Consider the following 15,419-nt stretch of genomic DNA (forward strand, 5'->3'; position numbering starts at 1 on the left):
CAGAAAACCACTAATATTCAATATAATACAGCGATTTCACCGAAAATACACTCTACGCCTAATCAGGTCATGTATGAATTTGAAGGGATTAGTGCCTTTCAATTATTCAAAAAGTAATCAAAGTTGACAATAAGTTTCAACGAAGAGTTGTTTTTCTATGGATGAATTGTATTCATTGTCACAATGTACAAAAATCTAACTTGATATACCACCCTCATTTAAATAAGAACCTTAAATTAAAGCATCTTACGAAATGCTACCTGACCATGGTGTTTATTTCATAAATGCCTGGGTAAACGTTTGCTTGCAGAAAAACACAGCCTTGAGGCTGTTATGGTGGATGTAACATTAGATTTATCGTGTAACTCAAAATCTAAAATCGCCATTAGCCCAGCAGTATGAGGAGAGGAGTCCTCCTATGCACGGAATAATTTTTTTTAAATGTGAGGTTGTAAAATAATCTGTATATAGCAGAGTGAGGATGTGCCGTTTCAAATGAAAGTACACTCAGATTAAACATTTTGGAGATTTTGAGCCAATTCACAAATTCACTTATGATTATGTGAATTATTACTACGGAAGGACTACTTCATATACTCATAAATGCTTCACGCCAAAGTGAAAATCCTGGAAAATAGCAAATTTTTGAAGAAAGAAACTGACAGGATCAAGACTTTTCATTTCTATAGTTATCACCCTTCTGCGCTAAAATAATCTAAGAAAATCTTTCGCCGGCACTCAATTTATGCTAGTGCAGCATTTGCACACCTTTTCAAAGAAAATCAGAGATCTGAAAATTTGAATAAATTAACAATACATACCACCCTCAATTGGGTATTCCCATCAGATTAAGGCCCTGATTCTAACCCCGGCGGTCTTCGACCGCCGGGGCGAGGGTCGGCGGGAGCACCGCCGACAGGCCGGCGGTGCCCCGCAGGGCATTCTGACCGCGGCGCTTTGGCCGCGGTCAGAAAGGGTAAACCGGCGGTCTCCCGCCGGTTTACCGCTGCCCTTAGAATATCCCATGGCGGCGCAGCTTGCTGCGCCGCCATGGGGGATTCTGACACCCCCTACCGCCATCCTGTTCCTGGCGGTTCGCCCGCCAGGAACAGGATGGCGGTAGGGGGTGCCGCGGGCCCCTGGGGGCCCCTGCCGTGCCCATGCCAATGGCATGGGCACGGCAGGGGCCCCCGTAAGAGGGCCCCGCAAAGTATTTCAGTGTCTGCCTTGCAGACACTGAAATACGCGACGGGTGCCACTGCACCCGTCGCACCTTCCCACTCCGCCGGCTCGATTACGAGCCGGCATCCTCGTGGGAAGGGAGTTTTTCCCTGGGCTGGCGGGCGGTCTTTTGGAGACCACCCGCCAGCCCAGGGAAAAACTCATAATACCCTCCGCGGTCTTCTGACCGCGGAGCGGTATTATGGGGGCGGAATTCTGGCGGGCGGCCTCCGCCGCCCGCCAGGATTAGAATCAGCCCCTAAATGATTTTGAGGCATTCAACAATTGTGTTTACTCAATGAAATGCCTATTCAGGCTTTTGCATGTAAGAGAAGCAAGCTCCAAGAAGAGGAAGAGGTGGGCGAGCCTCTGAATGCTTGAGCCAGGCTCGAGCCAAATGCCCGCTGTGGCTCAGCTCAAGGTCCTCTTGGAAAATTGAGGGCAAAACGAGGGGAGCTGGGAAGCGATATGGCCTAGTGGGTACAGTTGCTGAGCTTGTGTCAGCTGGAACCAAGTTTGAATCCTGGCTTCGGCTCAGGATCCTTTGAATACCAGCAAATATCGCTGTGCGGAAAAAAGTATATAAAGTCTGAGTCTGTAGTGAAGTGCTCTTATGTTCTTGGATGAACTTCACGCTATGTAAAACTGCCCAAAACATAACGTGGATTTTGGTTGTCAGACATGTTGTAGTCCAATTCTTAAAAAAGAAATGGCAAACAATAACATTTGTAGAGGTACCCATATAATAGCTAAATTGCATAGTGTGGAAATGGAAAAAAAACTTTCTTGAATTTTGAAGACACCTTTTTATAGTTTATTGTGATGTTTGACTGACATGTCAAATATATTGAGGTCCAAAGCTGAAAAAAGATGGACAACACATAAGAGTACTCCGTTTCAAAATTCTGAAATTAACATTAGCCTGATTTTATGATGAATGAGGTTATAATAGACAGCAGATGCAATTTAAAAACTGTCATTAAAGAAACCATATCCAAGTGAAAGCATGCACTGCTTCAAATTGTGAAATACCAAATCGAGAAACTCGGAACTCCTTTTACCAGAGATCTCAATGACTGAGGAGACTTATCCTTCTTTCTATGAATGTAGCAACTCAGGGTCGATCATCGCATCAAACTAGGCCATGTGTGTCCACTTACTTGCAGAGAGCATTTTCTGAGAGACGTTCTCACAGAGTGCGGGGGTAGTGGTGACTCAGGACACCAGGCGGCATGTTCTGCATGCAGTAAGTAAGCTGAGAAGAACATTATTCTGCATGTACGGTCACCACTTTTCAAAGAAAGAGGGTCTGAACAGAACAAACACAATGGTGCAACGTGGTGGCCAGCGTTCAACTTGCTTTAGGATACATTGCATGGAGAATATTGTGCCTTGACACATCTTGCACAAACTTTTAACTTTCTGCGATGGTGGTATTTCCAGGTCAAGCTTAGTAAGATTACAAGATCTAGACGTCAACAAAATTTTGATTGATGGCATACTAATGTGACAAGGGACTTTTGATTATTCAAAGAGATCAGCGTTGGAAATTACATTTGAACCAAGTCATCAGACATTATGAAGATCTAAAAAGCAGTTCATTTTTTTAAATGCCCTTTTGTCTTGTTTTCTCCATACGGATTATCTAATTGAGCTTCTAAAGCCAATTGAAAGAAAACTTAAAATGATTCTGACTAATGCATGATGTTGATTTAAACAATTTAGTTACATGCACAGGAAAACTAATCTAGTCATGGAGTATGTGCCTTTTGACCTCCAGCTTTCACCACTGGCTTGTTTGATTGCCATTGAATTCCTGGTCATAAGTTTTAGCCTCTAATTTACCAACTGCATTTCAGCATATTATCGACAACATATTCAAGGGATGCACATATAGTGGTGCACTAGATGACGTATTTATTTAATCTAAAACAGCGACTGAACATTATATCCGGCTGGGCTGCATTTTGGCCACTCTAAGGAAGTACTGTCTGTATGCCAACCTAAAGGAATGAACACTCAGATCTTTATTAGCAAACCTTTTGCAAGTTTTGATCATGGCCCCTCGCATCAGCTTGGACATCAGCAAGGTGCAAGCAGGAAAGGGATGATCCCGTTCACCATCCATAATGGATAATTCATGTTTACTTAGATTTTCAATTTTTCACATTTTCCAGACACTTCTGTCACTTTGCTCTATTGGGGCTCCAATCACCACATTGAATCAAAAGGGGATTCATCGCCTTATGTTAGGGGGACTGACCAAGGAAAATAACCTAGCACTTTCACTGCCACAGGTATCCTACATCATTCAGATTTGTCTGAAGCCTTTGTTGTTGAGATAGATTTATCAGCTTCAGCTATCAGCACCCCCAGGCTGTAACTAGATCCAAGACCTGAAACTCTATATCTGGTTGCTTTCTTTTCTTTTTTACTGTTGAGTGAAGAGCACCACTACACAAATTACGTCTGTGAATTATTAACAAATATGCCTTTGTTCATTGGAGGAAGGCGCTTTAAATTCAGTCACAGTGGAAAACCAGGAGAACTTCGATTTCCTCAAATGCATAATGTGCTCTAGTCATCATCGTGTCAGAGAGTTGTTTTCAATACAATTCATTTTCGTATCAATCAAGGCACAGACACATCAACTGGTGTTTTACTAAAAGCACAATAAGGACGAAACAATACAGCAAGCTGGGTCCACTTTGTCTACCTTTCAAGAGATATTATACTGGGCACAGACATCTTGTCAGAAGCTATATAGTCCAAACAAATATTAGGCAGTTACAGAGGATACAACAGGAACTCCTAGATAAATACAAGGTGAAAAGGAACTCATAGATAGATACAAGGTGAAAAGGATTTTTGTGTAAGAAAGTACTTATTTACATTCCTGTGTCAACTATACAGCCATGTATCCTACAATGGTGTCACCCGTCTCACAAGGCTGAACATCCTGGCAGCTGATATCCTACATATCTTATATCAAGGCCTTTCCAGTAGCCAAAACTTCAACAGTATGTTAAAAATGGCTTTAAGTCTTGCTGCCAGGTACAGAAACCAATCGAATCACAACCATTTTTTGGTAACTCAAATTATGCACACTCTTTTGATCATTGTACAGTCATTCCAGTCATAACTTAGTCTTCATCTAATCTTCGCCATTTTGTACTGTCAAAAACTCTCAAATGCGATTTAACTAGCCACTGTGTGTTTCAAAGTGGGGCTTTATTTGCCTGTTCAATATTATATAATGATTCACAAACAGAGTCTCAATTTACTGTGAGATTTAGTAATTTTCCATGTGTGACTGGGGCTGAACCCACCAGTTGCCGCTCTACGTCAGTTGGCCAAAAGGGTGAGTAAACCTAGTAATGGAACAGTGCCTCTGTCACTATAAGACAAAAGTGCAGAATTAATTAAAACTCTGAATTTCTATAGGAAAGTTCATGTACAATTCTCAACAGTTTCCTCACAACATTAACTTTTTTCTGCCCTATCATTTTGACAATCTTATGTTACCTATCTCGCCCATTCAGGATCTGTTGGCAGCCCTGCACACTAAACATGATATATTGAATGGTTGTGAGACACATAACAGAAGTCAAGGTTACGTGCAAAAAGTACACAGATGGTGAGAGCTATCCTGATACATGCTCGATTTAGGAAATCTACGTGATTTTGTTGGGTTTATGGTGGTTTTCCTTATTATTTCATAGATCTTTTTCTAGTCAGCTATCAGTTCATTCCTGTTTCAGCATGTCTGAAACTTGTATTTCAGTGAAGTATGCATCTCATTCTTCATGTGTCCTTGATGAAATTGGCTACTTTCCCATGTTCTTCAGTGTATGTCAGGGAGTCAAAGGAATTACAAGTATACATGATTTGTTTTATGCAGGAAAAGGTCGGGCCTGGCTCCTAAAGTCCATTTGTGCAAGCTTCTCATTTGGTGCACATTTATCTGTCTTCTTCGCTAATCTGCAGCTCAGGTTGATTTGGTTATCCATCCTAGTATTGTCAGAATTTATTTGGGATGAACAAACCTTCGAGCTTGGCATGGTCAATGTTTACACAATGCAGCGGTTTAGGGCTCTTCTGCAGGTGATCCTAGTGTACAGAGTAGATGACTCCTTTGTGCAGATGTTGATTATTGCATCGGCCTGCCAACTCATGCCACTATGGTATCTGCACAGGCTGGGTGTGCACATTGTTTCGGTTCACCATTGGTGCCACGTCTTAGTCTCTTGTGCTGTAGACATTTTTTATAGTTTCATTATACTTTTGTCGTGCTCCCTTTCCCCTCTGAAGACACACAGAACTTCTCTGTCACTTTCTTCAGCTTCCAGTTCTTAGGACTCTGTTGATATAAAATGGTATCTTATTACAACTTTTCTAAAGGAGCTCTTCGAGGATCCAGTAAATTTTCCAATTTAAGATCCATGTCTCTATTGTTTGCAAGATTGAAACTTCTGAAATCTGCCATCTTTGATCAGTTCAGAGATTCTATTGAATCCTCATAATTCCTCTGTGGATTTCATGCCATTTTTCTTGTGCACATGTGTAGGAAACTGGACTTCTTTGCAGTTGACCCTACCCCACAATTTTTGCCCCCTTTTAGAACGACTAGATGCAGATTTTTGACTCTAACAGTGCACTGAGGCCTGCTAATCAGACCTCACTGCCAGTACTCGTTCTTTAAAATGAAGTATGTCTGATTGTTCACTATTGGCACAGGACTTCAGCACCCCTGTAAATCCGTAGTAGATGGTACCCCGGTAGCAAAGGCATGGGTACTAAAGAGGGTCCCTAAGGGCTGCAGCATATCTTATGCCACTCTAAGGGACCTACACACAAAACTGCACACAGCCTGCAGACTGAGTATCAGGGTGAAAACCCTTTGTGAAAGCATGACATGGCACACTCATTATGTGCCATGCCAGCCAAAGTCACTGCTTGCCAGCAGATATGCCCCTGTGATGTCTAGTTCTACTCCTAGATATTGCAAATGACGGGGTAGCCATTTCAAAGCATGCACTGGACACTGGTCAGCATGAGTGACCAAGCTACATGAAGACTGTATTGAAAATAGTTGTTTGGTATCAAACACCTCGTCTTAATAGACCCAAACTGATGGCAGTATTGGATTTATTATGGTATGCACCCAGAGAGCACCTTAGAGGTGCCTCCTGAAATCTACTATCACTCTGGTGTGCTGGCTAACTGGTTTCAACAAGCCTGCCACCACAGATGAGTTTCTGACCCCCTGGAGGTGAGAACTGCTGCTCTCCGAGGTCAGAAGCAATGCCTGCTCTGGCAGGGGGTGTTATCACATTCGCCAACAGGACGGCTAGTAAATCTGCATACCAAGGACAGGGAATTTAAAGTCCCTGCAGCCTTTGGTATGTAAACCCCAGCTTACCCCAGACCTTCGAGAGGCAGCCCCCTGCCCTCAGGCACATTTGGCACCAGGACAGGTGGGAAAATTAGCTATACAGGAGGAGTGTTACACTGCCAGGCTGGGCACACCCCTAGGGTGGCCAGCTTGGAGTGAATACAAAATTAGGAATTCCATCATCTTGTGTGTGATGGAATTAGAAATTCTGGGACAGGTGATGCCCACTCCCCACAGGAAGTGGTCGTCTAGGGGGTGTAGTGACCCCAGGGGTAAGTAGCCCATTGTCTACTGCCCTTCACACCTCTTAGCACCCCTAAATTGAGTATTTAGGGGACCCCTGGTACCAGGACTTCAGATTCACTAGACTAAAGAAACGAAGGACCTAATGAGCCGTTGAAAGTAAGAAGTGAGGAGCAGCAACTGACTTGGCCCCAACCCCGCCAGCCTGCCTGCTGTCCTCAACAACTGCACAAAGATGACTTGCCCTGCAGCTGTTCTATCTCCATAAGCCTGAGAGGCCTGCAAACACTTCAAGAAGTAACCTGGATCGCCCATGGAGTGGTGTAGCTGCTACCCTGCACCCTTCAGGCTCCAAAAAAGGTTCACAAGGACTACAGACCGCCAAAATCCGACACTGGACAGCACCACTGGACCTGCGCCTCCTACCTCAAGTTGAAGTGGGTCAATGATGCAAGTGTGGTCCCCATGCTCTCCAGAGCCAGAGCCTACTTTGGGCTTGCCAACAGAGGACGTCCCGACGCCACCTGCAGCCTCTTTCTGCAGGCCCTCTCCAATCGCAAGTATCCCCTGCACCAGAATCCAACGCCACAAGACAACACTGCATCTGAGCCTAACAGCCCGAGGAGAAGTGGGCCAATAGTATCCCTACATGCTGGAGGACCTCAAGGGTTGAGCCCTGTGAGGGTTCTCCCAGACTGGCCACCCAAGTCCTTGCTTGCAGCCACTTTCTCACTGAACCAATCTCCATTGAATTGAATAGGACACCTTAACACACCTCTGCACCAGGACGCCCAGAGCACCCAATGTGACCTGTTGGTGTGGCTTTGGACCTGCCCCATACTCACCTCAAGTCCACAAGAACAGTCCTGTAACCATTGCCAAGTACCTGTAGGCAGTGTCTGTATCTTTCCCACAAGATAACATTAGGGCACCCGAGGCTGAAAAGCACCTCTGCACCTCGACGTCTCAGTGCCTCCCGAAATGATCTGTTGGTACTGCTTTGGACCTTGTCCCATACTTACCTTAACTCCAGAAGAACTGTCCTGAAAGTCGTTTTTAAGTTCCTGAATAGAGTATATGTATTTCCCCATAGGATAACATTACAGCTCCAGAAATTGCATCGTGTCAACTTTTGAATCATATAAAAATTCATATCTTGAAAAGTACTTACCTGATTTTTATGATCTTGGTATCTAAATTCATATACAAATAAGTGTTATTTTTATAAATTGGTGTTGGCATTCTTTAATGAGTGTGTGTCTCGCTTACTGGCTCTGTGTGTGCAATAAATACCTAACACTGTTCTCCAATAAGCCTAACTGCTCACCCACACTACCACAAAAAAGAGCTTTTAGGGTTATTATTTTAATCCCTGACGAACAATAGAGGTTGCCCTTTACTATCTGCATAGTGTCCCCTTACATTGGTGCACTACATAGATAGCCCGCGTTCTGCAACATGTAGTACGCTGAAAGAAATAATGTGAGTACTTCATAATGTGCTTATGGTTCTGACGACGAGTTTCACATTCCTGACACCGCTCATAGTGGTCTTTGATAAGGTGACCATGACATCTTCCTCTGCCACATGTAAGGGATTATAGTGATAAGCACTGCAATCAACTAGTTGAAATCTAATTTATTGCAAAATGTTCAGGTAGCACTGCTGCCTAACCTGTTAGCTTTTCAAGGTGTTATTTGAGAATTCCCCAGGTACTGGCACTGGCTCTCAGCTAGTTAAGTGCCTACAAGGTCCTTTTAGTTTCATACATGGGCTGCCAGGTCTTTCACACGTAGTCTCTGCCAATAATATGGAGTTACTCATTTAACTGCAGTGTAAGCTGAATGTTGCAGCAGCACAATTCCAAAAGTAATTGGTAGAAAACAGATGTTGAAAGGGCACCCGTTTGCAGAGGCTTAATAGAACTAAAATTACAGTTGTAAGTGAGTTGCCTACTCTCCACTTGTTCTGACATCAGGACATCGGCAAATGCCCAGCAGAGCGAAGGGTTTTAACACTGTTAGATCAACCTGCTTTTAAATCTTTGAGCCATCAAAATGTTTTTTTCTGAAATTTCTGTCCAATAATAGTTTTTCTCCAACATATCAAGCCATGGCAGTTCTCGACACATTGTCTCATACCTTGATTACGGAAAATACATACATTTGGAGAAGGAACTATCAAATTGTCCTACGTGCAGGTAATTCTTAACGTGGTAACAGCTTTTTTACATGTAGAAGATTCAACCACCTCCAGGTCTTGCTGATGACCTTTCATGGGCTGCCAGTGGCACAAAGAATGCCATTTAAAGTTTTCTGTATGAACCACTGCTTCATCTGTTCGTATTTTCCACAGGTTTTATGGGATAAATCCATGTGCTAGTCCACAAATCATAATTTCTAATCCCTACATAATGATACATAACTAGACCTAGATCTCGACATGTTTTGACCATCTACAGATCTGCAATTTTCTACATAAAGCTTCAAGGTCTGGTATCCTTTCCTTGATAATAAAGTTTCTAATGCCCAATGTTATTATTGATGTTTTCTATGGATTATCTAATTTCCATTCATCAACCTGCATATATCTTTCTTTTAATATACAGTGTATGCAACCAGGTTCACCAGTACTGAACACGTGGTAAATTTCTCTGGTTTTACCTTGTTTGTAATCTACAGACTCATACTTTGCTAGATTTAAAAGCAGAATGGGCCAGCAACAGCAAGTGCATCCCACTTTGCTATGGCATTGTGGGACATAATAAGTATTTGAAATAATGTGTCTCTTCAGCAAATACGTTTATCATTTTGTGACATCAAGCAGGGACAATTATTCAAATGATGAGTAAAAGTGCTACACAAGTATCTCACCGAGTACCATTAAACCGGGTAACTGTATAACCTTGTATTTAAGAACTAAGGGCCATATGTACAAACACTTTTTCCCATAGACACAGAATGGTTAAAAACCTTTGCTACATTTGGCCCTAAGAAACGGCTGGAGTGTTGCAGCAGGAGCTATATAAGACGAAGTAATATTATTATTCTGAAAACCTTTAGAAGAGAGTCACTTACCACTGTCATGCTTCAAAGTCTCATTCTTAATCATGGCGTACCCGTCTCCGCCGCCAGCAACATAGGAAGGCATGATAACTTTGTAAACCTTGTCATCTTCCAAAGGCCTGTACTTTGGCACGCGGCACTCGGTGCAGAGAACATCTACTCTGATAACTCTGTTTCCTGGTTGCCTTGTAAGATCATAAACAATATGGATTCCTGAACAAAAAAAAGATAAATAAAACTAACTACACAATTTTCAATGTGGCCACACTTTTGGTGCATGAGAAGTTCTAATGGCAACCTACCAGGAATGAAAATCAAATTCAAAGAGAGAACACTTTCTTCAAAATATACTCCGCAAATGTGTAGACTTATGTAACGTCCGCCGTGTTCAGAAGCTAAATAAATTCTGAAAAGCAGCAAGAAGTTCCACATACACACATGATTTTTACTGTCACAACGAGCAAACCTTTGGGAACACGGGGAACTGACTATATAAGGGTTCTTTACATACTTAGATAACAGTGTTGACGAGCAGGGCCTAGGGGGACGATGGACCCACTGTACCCCGAGTAATGGCTGCTTTTTGCTACTAAGCCACGGGGTGGGGCCCCAAATAAACGTCTTGCATTAGGGGCCAGGGCACAGATGGTACACAACTGTTTGCGTGTTGTGCCATGCTCTAGGTGTTTTGTAAAAATGCTTTCCTGAATTCTCAAACTTAGATGGTGAAATACCATAGAACACCAATATGATAAGAATGTAACACAACGTACAATGGGCCAAATTTGAGCTGTGTTTATATAATTTAAATATCAAAACGTAGCTCCTGCTTACAATACATCAAAGAGAGAATAGCTATCTAAACCTATCACAGATGTATGACCACACAAATAATAAAATTGAAAATAAATATTAAAAAACACTTGGGAAGGAAAAACTAATGACAAACGCACATCTATAGAAACGGAGAGAAATCCCAGTTCGATATGATTTATAGGTTTTTATCAATCTTGACTTCACAAAATCCGAGTTTTCTTCCGCTGAAAACAAGTGTATTCTTGGCACTCCTGTTCTTGAACGCTTTCCCAAAAAATACTTATGAAGCTATGTTTTCATTAGCCAAGAATGACCTAGACCACCAAGCCATGTTCTAAACAGACATATGTGGCATAAACTAATCAAGGTACGCACACTTAGTCATGACAATATGGTAAAAAAAGTTGGAAGTAATGTTTGGGATTAATGAAACATATTGAAAATTGAACACTGTTTTCATCTCTCAGGTGGAAATTACTATATGTAAACTGTTCAACTAAAGAGCAACTAGTGTTGGAGACCATACTAAGGATAAAGTCATCTGAATTTGTGATTCCAGAAATGATCTGGGAAAATTGCACATTTCTTGTATATGAGTGCACAGTAACTGCACGAACTGGTCAAGGCAATTATTAAGTCACATTCCTGAGGGCCAATAACATAAATAGCTACATATTAATGACTGATTTTCATATGGCAAGTCATGCTTGCACCCTTCCTTTACAGGTTGAGAAAGCCAATCTTAGTAGTTTCATCTCATATAACTTCTGACTGTCTTTGGATCAATGGGTCAGGATCCATAGATGTGACGCAAGAAGAGGTGGCCAACAATATACTAAAAATAAGGCTCAGGAGAGGGACAACATACAGCTGTGTCATACATAGGATAAAATGGAAAGTCATTCACATTAGTACATTTACTTGATACACTGGAAAACATCTCCATAGATGTTGTGAAATAAGCGTTGAAATAGTGAATACATGTAAAAATTGCATTAGATTTCAGTGGCCCTTAGTTTTGCCTCAAAATTTTTGGATCCCAGGACACGGTAATATCATATGGATAAATGTACACCTAATAACGAAATCAAATTGCACTATCATCTACATCGGCGGTTCTTAACATCTTGATTCCTATGGACCCCCACTGAATTGTTAATGGAATCCAAGGACGGCAAGTGAATCATTACTGGAATCTGGAGGCCCCCACTGGGACATTACTGGAAGCCATGGACCCTGACCCAAACAATTAATACGATTTAAACTTCAAACCAATACACACAGATAAACAAGTAAGCATCAACAAAAACACAAATTATAAATTATTTCGCATAATTCACACATAAATATAGAAAAATAGGAATGTAAATTTTAATGGGGTTAGTTTTAATGGGGTTAAATTTTAATGGGGGTCTAAGCTTTTTAAATTTGATTTTCAGTTCTAAAAGACGTAGCAATACGCTAAACTCTAGCATATCACTTTGCCTTTTTCGCTCCGAATGCATGTTACTTTTTTGTGTGTGCTTTGTTAACGCAACTTAGCACCCTTACCACATTGTTGCTGTATTTGCTCTGCTCTAAAAAATCAATCTAAGAATAGCTACGGCCCCATGGGGGAGCCAAACCATATGCTAAAATAGTGGAATGCGAAGTGAGGTCCCCCACCCAAGGATGTGGAATAGTTAGAAGGAGTTGGGAGAACGTGGGACCCCCAAAGGTGAGTACCTAGATGACCCTCCAGCGACCAGGAGAGCAGAGGTAAGTTGCCTGGTCTTCCCAAAGACTAACAAGTGGATTTTGAAAAGGAAGTTTGCAAGAACTGGACCAGACAGTGGAACCCAACGGTGGATTCTGGATGAAGAGGACCTGCAAAAGAAGGGGACAGAGTCCAGTCCATGCATGAGTATTCAGGTGGGGCAGGAGCCACTGTCCACCCTTCTGTGGGTGAAGGTCCAGGTCGACAATGGAAGCTGAAGATCAGCTGTGGAGTCCCAGAGCTGCAGAGAGGTCCCTGACATTGAGCAGAAGATGTCCCATGCTGGTCGCTGGGTCACAGATGGGTCGACCCTCAGCAGTCAAGAGAGCGAACAGCAGCAGTTCTAACCCACACAGGCAACCCACTGGCAGCAGGCACAGTAAGCTGCAGTGGGACCCAGTCAGCACACCTGGAGAGGAGTCCCACGTCGCTGAAGAAGCAGAGGAGAGACTGTTCTTGCAAAGATGAAGTGCTGGAGGCCGGGGCTACTTGAAGCCTGAAGATCCCTCAGAGCAGGAGTCAACAAGCCTTGGCTGCTGCAACAGTTGTGTTGCACAGGGATTCTGTCCTGCAAGGAGAGGCATGGGCTCACCGCCTCCCAAGTTGGATAGAAGGCAGAGAGGACCAAGAGGACCACACAGAACCACCACCTGTGTTGGAGGAGCCAAGCATTTCCTGTGGAGAGCAGATCCCAGCAACCGGAAGTCATTTCATTAGGTGTCTGTGGATGCAGGGAGTGACTCTTTTGATCCAAGGGAGATTTCAACTCCAGAGGATGCACAGCTGTGGAAATGTTGTAATTGCTTGAAGGAGCTGGAAAAAAATGTTGAAAGGCGAGATCGTCTTGGGAGTTGCAGGCTTGTTTGGTTCCTGTGAAGTCTAGCAGCAGTTCCGGTGGCCAGGAACAGAACAGGTTGATGCAGAGGAGGCCTGGTGGAGTCTTGCATGCTGAATCTGGGGACTCACCCACCAGGAAGTCTCTAAATAGCCCTAAGAGGTGGTTTGGTCACTCTCCAAGGTGGCCACCCATCAGATGGGGTCACTGACGTCAGTCACCTAAACTGACCAACCAGATGCTCCCAGGGGCGTCTGCCCATCTTGTTCTCAAGATGGCAGAATCCTATTTCCAAGGGAGAGGGTGTTGCATCCCTTCTCCCACAGGAACTCCTTTGTTCTGCGTTCCGCTGCTTGAGCTGGTCAAGCAGCAGGAGGGCAGAAACCTGTCTGAGGGGCTGCAGCAGTATAGGCTGCCCGCAAACCCTGGAAGACTGGCAGGAACAATACTGGAGGGTTCTCTAAGGAGCCTCTAGAGTGCATGGAACCATGCCACCAATACTGCCATTAGTATTTGGGTATGAATCCAACATGTTTGATACCAAACATGACTATGTTTGGAGTTACCATTATGCAGCTGGACCACAGGTAGTAGCCAGTACACTGGTAAAATGGCTTCCACGTGCTTACGAAGTCCAGTGCATTGGAACTAGTGTTCGTAGGGGCACCTTTGCTCATGCAGGGGTGCCCTCACACACAGGAACCTGCACCTTGCCCTCTGGCCTAGGAGGGCCTACCATAGGGGTGACTTACAGTGACCTGGTGCAGTGACCAGTAGTAAAAGTGTGCATGCACCATTTCACGCAGGCTGCAACGGTAGGCCTGCAGACACAGTTTGTGGGAAAGTACCATCTTGCCTGGCATGTTACCCCCATTTTTACTTGGGTGTCAGTTTGTTTTTGCCTGTCTCACTGGGATCCTGCTAGCCAGGAATCCAGTGCTCATAGCTGTGGCCTGAATATGTGTTTCCTGTGTAGTGACTACTTGTGTCACTGAGGCTCTGCTAATCAGAACCTCAGTGCTTATGCTCTCTCTGTCTTTAGAATTGTCACTACAGGCTAGTGAGCATTTTCACCAATTCTAATTGGCACACTGGAACACCCTTATAATTCCCTAGTATATGGTACCTAGGTACCCAGGGTATTGGGGTTCCAAGAGATCCCTATGGGCTGCAGCATTTCTTTTGCCACCCATAGGGAGCTCAGACAAATATTACACAGGACTGCCACTGCAGCCTGAGTGAAATAACGTCCACGTTATTTCACAGCCATTTTACACTGCACTTAAGTAACTTATAAATCACCTATATGTCTAACCCTCACTTGGTGAAGGTTAGGTACAAAGTTACTAAGTGTGAGGGCACCCTGGCACTAGCCAAGGTGCCCCCACATAGTTCAGGGCAATTTCCCCGGAATGTGTGAGTGCGGGGACACCATTACACAAGTGCACTAGATATAGGTCAATACCTATATGTAGCTTCACAATGGTAACTCTGAATATGGCCATGTAACATGTCTAAGATCATGGAATTGCCCCCCATGCCAAATCTGGTATTCGGGTGGCAATCCCATGCATCCCCGGGAGTCCAGCATGGACCCCGGGTACTGCCAAACCAGCTCTCTGGGGTTTTCACTGCAGCTACCGCAGCTGCCAACCCACAGACAGGCTTCTGCCCTCCTGGGTCTGGGCAGCCCAGTCCCAGGAAGGCAGAACAAAGGATTTTCCCTGAGAGAGGGTGTTACACCCTCTCCCTTTGGAAATAGGTGTTAAGGGCCTGAGAGGAGTAGCCTCTGATGGCCTCTGGAAATGCTTTGAAGGGCACAGATGGTGCCCTCCTTGCATAAACCAGTCTACACCAGTTCAGGGAACCCCCAGCCCTGCTCTGGTGTGAAACTGGACAAAGGGAAGTGGCCACTCCCCTGTTCATTACCACCCCAGGGGTGGTGCCCAGAGCTCCTCCAGTGTGTCCCAGACCCCTGCCATCTTGAATCCAGAGGTGTTAGGGCACAATGGAGGCCTCTGAGTGGCCAGTGCCAGCAGGTGACGTCAGAGACCCCTCCTGATAGGTGCTTGCCTGACTAGGTGGCCA

The 15,419-nt window shown here is 43.9% G+C and overlaps 1 protein-coding gene across 2 annotated transcripts in view; it reads right to left on the reverse strand.

Moving 5' to 3' along the window:
* NT5E (5'-nucleotidase ecto) overlaps nt 1–15,419 on the reverse strand; it is a 483,444-nt gene that overhangs the window by 62,995 nt on the left and 405,030 nt on the right. For both annotated transcript variants that reach the window (XM_069235588.1, XM_069235587.1), the window contains exon 8: nt 9,937–10,137. In XM_069235588.1, the coding sequence (XP_069091689.1) occupies nt 9,937–10,137 (201 nt within the window). The remainder of the gene's footprint in view (nt 1–9,936; nt 10,138–15,419) is intronic.

This window comes from Pleurodeles waltl, chromosome 5, assembly GCF_031143425.1.
Source record: "Pleurodeles waltl isolate 20211129_DDA chromosome 5, aPleWal1.hap1.20221129, whole genome shotgun sequence".
Lineage (NCBI taxonomy): Eukaryota > Metazoa > Chordata > Amphibia > Caudata > Salamandridae > Pleurodeles > Pleurodeles waltl.